Source organism: Branchiostoma floridae, chromosome 6 (assembly GCF_000003815.2).
Source record: "Branchiostoma floridae strain S238N-H82 chromosome 6, Bfl_VNyyK, whole genome shotgun sequence".
Lineage (NCBI taxonomy): Eukaryota > Metazoa > Chordata > Leptocardii > Amphioxiformes > Branchiostomatidae > Branchiostoma > Branchiostoma floridae.
Genome location: NC_049984.1, coordinates 425,533 through 432,383, shown reverse-complemented (window position 1 = coordinate 432,383; position 6,851 = coordinate 425,533). Strand labels below are relative to the sequence as shown.

At 42.7% G+C, this 6,851-nt stretch overlaps 1 protein-coding gene across 1 annotated transcript in view; it reads right to left on the bottom strand.

The window, feature by feature from the left end:
* The window catches only part of LOC118417377, a 36,670-nt gene extending 35,618 nt beyond the window's left edge, over positions 1-1,052 (bottom strand). The window contains exon 1 of the mRNA XM_035822931.1: positions 1,038-1,052. Coding sequence (XP_035678824.1) covers positions 1,038-1,052 — 15 coding nt within the window. The remainder of the gene's footprint in view (positions 1-1,037) is intronic.
* Between the last annotated feature and the right edge of the window lie 5,799 nt (positions 1,053-6,851).

The window sequence follows — 6,851 nt, the reverse complement described above, 5'->3', positions numbered from 1 at the left end:
CATAAAATGTATATCATTATGAACATAGTTGCTAAGGTACCCGCATGCCTAGTATGATGACAATCCATCAATCCTTTCTGCAGTTATCCTCTTTAGAATGTCTTGACAAAAACGCCCCTGCAGCTCCGCAATTAAATGTTAGGGGGCTGAAACCTGCCCCACTTTGTCATGACACTGCAAGCTATCTACCAGCCAAATGTCAAGACCATATCACATCCAGGACAAGAGATACATTGAAAAAACTGCCATGATATAATATCCTCAGTAAGTATGCAAATGTACTCCTATTTTGCATAATTAGTATTTAATCTTGTACAAAATTGTCTAAGGTACCTACATACCAAAAATGATGAAAATCCGTTGTTCCCTTCTTGAGTTATCCTCGTCAGAAGTTTTTGACAAAAATGCCCCTGCTATTCCCAAACTAGACGCTAGGGGGCCCAAACTTACGTAATTTTTTCCTGAGCACAAGAGCTATCTAATGCTTAAAAATCTTGACCATAGCATGTTCAGAACACCGAGATAGCAACACCGGAAGTTGCGCTGCAGTACCAAGGCCACACACCAGGGGGCCCAAAATTGACCTTGACCTTCGTCTTCCCAACCCCTACCTACATACCAAATATCATCGTAGTCCATCAAGAGGTTCTCAAGTTATGATGACCACAAATATGCGGACACACAGACACACACACAAACACACACACACACAGACACACTCAAAACTATACCTCCATTTTTTCATGGAGGTAATTAGCACATTACTGTACTATCGTGCACTGGTAAACGGAATGTGTCCTTTTAAAACCTGCTAACCATGGTCCGCTACTTAAAGTATGTAATTCCACAATTAAACGGAGAATGGTGACGGAAATTTCGATTTCCGCAATTTTCAATTCACATTTGTAATTCATTGTATTGTAAGTATATAAATGTAAACACTGATGATCATCGGATGTCGATAATAACCTTGACTTCGGAAACACTTTTATCATCAATATAACCTATAGGGACCATCTGAATCAAGTGTGTATTACCTCATCCCGTGCCATCACGTCTGCCCCATGACAAATCAGAAGCTCACAAGTCCCGGTGTGGCCCCGGCGTGCAGCCTGATGCAGGGGTGTGGACTGACCCTGTACAGGGAGGAAGGTCAGGGTCAGTAGCGGCGGGTTCAACACGGACAGCAGTCATCATGTGGATTAGAAGGGCTCTATCATTATACATTTCCATATCCATGTAATCGTCAGGATCCATTTTATATTGTATATTGTATATTGTATATTATATTGTTACCATAGATTTGTTTATAGATTTTTTTTGCCTGTTTGTCAGCATCTCTGCGGGCAGCCGCCATCACTAATAGGGTCTCCTCGGTTGACCCTATACGGTATCGTCGCACTTTTAATAAATACAAATACAAGTTGGAATATATGTAGTCAATGTAATATTAGTATCAAGTTAACATTCTTGTAATCTGAAGGGTCACATTTGACACAAGTGTGTATTACCACAGCCCGTGCCGTGACGTCTGCCCCGTGACGAATCAGAAGCTCACAAGTCCCGGTGTGGCCCCGGTCCGCAGCCTTATGCAGGGGTGTGGACAGGTCCTGTACAGGGAGGAAGGTCAGGGTCAGTAGTGGCGGGTTCGGCACGGACAGCAGTCATCATGTGGGTAAGAAACAGTTCTAGATACCAGCTATACAGCTCCTGAAACGTCTTGATTATATGCCAGATATACACTATGTTTCATATTGTTACCTTGGATATCTTTATTTATGCTGTATTTTTGCCTGTTTGTCTTGTTGTCTGGACCTCTGCGGACAGCCGCCATCTGTATCGGCTCCCCGACTGACCCGTTATTGTATCGTCGCACTTTTAATGAATACAAATACAAGTTCGGATAAATGTATACAATGTAATATTACATGTAGTATCAAGTTAACTTCCATGTAATCTGAAGGGTTACATTTTAAACAAGTGTGTATTACCCAATCACAGGCATTCACGTCTGCCTCATGACGAATCAGAAGCTCACAAGTCCCGGTGTGGCCCATGAGAGCAGCCACATGCAGGGGTGTGGACCGGCCCTGTGCAGGGAGGAAGGTCAGGGTCATAATGGCTGCGGGGGTTCAACATGGACAACAGTCATCACGTGGGTAAGAAGGAGTCTATCAATAGAAATTCCCATATCCATGTAATCTGTAGGGTCCTGTTTATATTGCTACCTTACATATTGTGCTTTTTGCCTGTTTGTGTTTTGTATCGATCTCTGCGGGCAGCCTCCATTTGTATTGGCTCCCCCGCTGACCCGTTAATGTATCGTCCTTTAATAAATGCACATACAAAATTGAATACATGTAATCAGTATATTATCAGTATCAAGTTAACATCCACGTAATCTGTATGGTCATATTTGAAACAAGCTTAAGTGTGTATTACCTCATCACAGGCATTCACGACTGCCCCGTGACGAATCAGAAGCTCACAAGTCCCGGTGTGACCCACAGTAGAAGCCCGATGCAAGGGTGTGGACTGGCGCTGTGCAGGGAGGAAGGTCAGGGTCAGTAGTGGCGGGTTCAACACAGACAACAGTCATCACGTGGATAAGAAGCAGCATGTTCACCCGCCATACCCAGTCATGAGCATAAACATTACACTGTGTACTGTATAGGTTCATCTATGGAGCACCGTGAGGACAGTGATATCGTTGTTCATCCCTGTTGTCAGCTTTTATGATATTTTATAAAACTTTCCAAATGCATTTCCTTCTTCGGATATTTCAGAAGGCTGTTTTAGAGTGGTTCCATCGATGACAATAAAATAGTAACTATTTGCTTTCGCTTTTTAAACTTTTTATTAGAAAGGAAAATTAATTTCCAAGTCCGCACCCGAAGGGTAATTGTGGACATACAAGTGACAATGGATAGTGATTAACATTATTGTAAAAGGATACTACTCGAATACTAACGTCAACTATATCCAGACAGGTTTGACTTCATTTCTTGAAGCAGAAGACGAAAAACGGCTTTCCGGTTTATGTGCAAAATGTTGTTTTATTTACCTAACTGTTTTGTTTGCGACCATTATCTGAGACTAAGAATGGGTGAAGAAACGTGGACGACTCACGGTTTTCTTGTCACGTTTATGAAATAATAGATATTGGATTACTCACACAGAGCGATTTCATCAAAGATTAAAAATTAAATAACTCCTGTCCAACAGGGCCCCGTGACTGCATTTTTCCAAGGACTGAGTAAACCGTCGTCAGAGGAGGAGCCTCACGACCCCACCCCAGGGGTGGATGTTGGGACGTTCCATATTCCAGGTGTGGGGGAGGTCAGCCTGTGGGATTTCGCTGGGCAGGCGGAGTACGCGGTAACCCACAGTATGTTCATGGATGCAGAGAACACCGTCTTCATTGTGCTGTACAACATCATGGACGACAGCCAGACCCAAGAACGACAGGTAACTGATTTTTTTTTAAATTTATGTTCAACGTAAATTTATTGTTTCATTTTCTTTTGCATGGACCCTTATTGGCCCAGCAAACTATTTCTAAACATTGCAATTTTCTAATTTGCATTACGGTCTAAAGTCAAAGCACGATATAGTCCTTACGTATTTTTACAATCGCATGCTCCACCCCAGGTCCACTGGTGGCTGAGTTTTATCAAGTCCTGCAACCCAAACCGACAGCCTGACGTCATCTTAGTGGCCAGTCATGCGGACAAAATGTCGCGAGACAGGGGTAAATAAGATGAGAAGCTGTGTGGGCGTAGGTTATTTTTCTGAGAAATAGTTTTGTACAAATTAATCATGCTGTACAATAATAAAGGGAGGAATGGTTTTGCCATAGCAGGAATTCAACTGTTATCAACATAATGAGCAAACGGCATACATTGACGTTCCGTGTTCACGTTTAACGCTCAGGACAACGTCAGGCTGCTCGTCTTCTTCAGCTGATGGCGTCAGAGTTCAAAGATCACCTCCACATCTCAGACGAAGTCTTCCTGATGAACTGTAAGGAGACCCGAACAGCAGACATGGACCGACTCAAGAAACTGCTGGCCACGATGAAGAAGGATAAGTTAGAGGTAAGTGTGTGGATACAAACATATATTATATGATACAGGGTAATCCACCGACGAAATCTGAAATTACTGACCATTGACCACGGTGATTTACAACGTGCACAGCTCCCACGGAAAATTTCAAAGAAATAGGTTAGGGTTTACAAATAGTTTCTTTCCCATTTCAACCTGCACAGCACCAGCGCCAGATGCCCAAACTGTGCGTCAAAATCTCCAAGCAGCTATCCGGCTGGTGTAAGAAGAAGTGCCGCCCGAAGTGCCCTGTACTGAGGTGGCCAGGCTACTTGGACGCAGTCAAAGAGATCGACCCACATGTGGAGGAGGAATTCCTCCTGAAGTCTACAAAATTTATCGACCATCTGGGAGAGGTTAGACGTCGTTGTAAGACGTTCCTAAACGATTTGATGCTCCTCCTGATATATGAATGCTGAGATTTCTGTGCGCAACAAAAAACCAAGACGGCATTTCAATGTATATCTGACTAAGATATCGTGACAAGGGAACCGCGAGTCGTACTGACATGGTTCACGTCATAAGAAAAAGGTCAGTCATTTCCACTTATCCCGTAACCCGCTTCAGAGCAAATATTACACATTGAATTTGACCAACAAAAACAGGTTTGTTTTCATATCATATTAATCATTCATTCTTTTATTGTTTACCTCTGGCTCAGCGCCCCGTACACGTGCACAATTTGAACACATACACGCACCTAAAACAGAATGAGAGTATCTACAAGTATCTATGATAACAAACCAACGCTATTGTCACGTTGGGCGTATAAGATGCCAAAACTGATGCCAAAACTGGTCCGAAGATTGAAGGGAAAGTCTAACGACGCAAGGAGGCGAAACGTAAATTTAAAGCGTTTGTCAGCATTTGCCACCTGGAAGGTATCGATAGACGGCTGTACAAACAGCAACAGTGTTTTTAGAAGAAATGAGTTTAGATATCAAGATTTTAAAGACATCGTGATAGGCTTCATTGACTACATCATGCGCAGAATCACCTTGCTCCCATAAAAGTGTTGTTCATCATGCTCTGCTGGCAAAAGCGTCAAGCTTGAACGCTACATGAGAAGATCAGTTTGCTTACCCATCCTGTCGTGACATTGACGTCCACCCCAGCCTGCAGCCCCCTCCTCACAGTTTGCTCGTCACCCTTCTCCACAGCCCTCCAGAACGTGTACAGGTCCATCTCCTCAGAACCTGCTGGGGAACAGTGGAGAATGAGGTTTTGTAGAAAATGTAAATATTTATTGCATTCATCAAAGCCGCAAACACCAGAAAAGGCGCAGTGGATTATTTTAGCATAATCGCCTGACATAGCTTTCAGCAGCATCAACTATTTGTTTAATTGTCACGATATACCGGGATTTTATAAGGTCTTCTACACAGCAAATACATGTATAAGTTAAATCAGAAATATCTGTACCTACAATATCTGGACCACAATTTGTATTGAGCTTCTAATATATCCAAACATTGTTAGTTATACGTCAATGCCTTTGCCAGTTTTCACGCTGTAAACTATTTTCACATATTTAAGAATTTGATGAAATATGTACGTTTTATTTTGGAGCTGACAAAGAAAGGTGACAAGTTATGGGATTTATTGCAACTGTACCGATCAGATATATTCTATCTTGCGGTGGACTGTGGTGACAAGTAAACACAGCCTGGCGGGTCAATATGATCAGACCGCACCTTTGGACCGGCTGGCGTTCAACGGCGCCTTTTTGCGGCATGTTTGTGAATTACACTTCATGCCGTGACGAAATACTAGTAATTACAACACCCTCCCTGGGGTCACCAACAAGGTCTCAAAGTAGATAATTTCCATAGTAAGGTAAAAGATGCCATCCCTTCTCAAGCTCATAAAGTAAAGGTGGCAACTGATTATAACGTCCTTTCTGGGGTCAAGAACAAGGTCACAAAGTAAATACTTTGTAATCACCATGATAGTAAGGCGGAAGCTGTCATATCATACCTGCTCATGTTCCAATTCATAATAAATAATATAAAGCAAAAGTGGCGGGATTCCTTTCAATGAACATGAAGTGACATGAATGTAGTTTTGCTAAAAATTAGTAAATGAAAAATGGAATGCTACTCAACATCAGGTACGTAGTTAACTTCAGTTTGATTTATATTTATGTCTTGTAGGTTTTACTATACCAAACGCTTGTGTCACCACGACTTTTCAAACCCTGATTCTTCTAGCCCCATACCTGCAGCCATGTTGGACCAGACAGCTGTCCCTGGTATTGTCTATCCGCTAACTTTGCCGAGTAGACGGGACAACCGAACTCTTCAACATGGCGGCCGCCGCCACATCACGAGACGAACAGGTGCGTCAGACTGGAGACTTTGAACCTTCGTCACCAGACTTTCCTGTGTTTGCCGTCCCACTCGGAGCTGGTATATCAACACCTGCCGTGATAAGCAGGGACAGTTCAAACGGTGGAGCACAGAAAAGCGCACGTACACACGACAGTCAAATTCGTACTCCAAAAAGTTAAAGCACCTTTATCATCAAACACTCTCAAAACCTACACCTATCCGGTACTTAACGTATTAGCGACTGTTACGACACCAAAGTAGAGAATTTGAACTTATATCACAAGACATATGTTTGTCGTCCCCATGGTTACAAAACTACGTAGTTTGGCGCCAATATCAAAACGCTAAGAGTCCGTCTGACTCAAAATTACAGGAGATCAGGCAGTTAGCGGGTGACAATTTTCTGACTCATTCT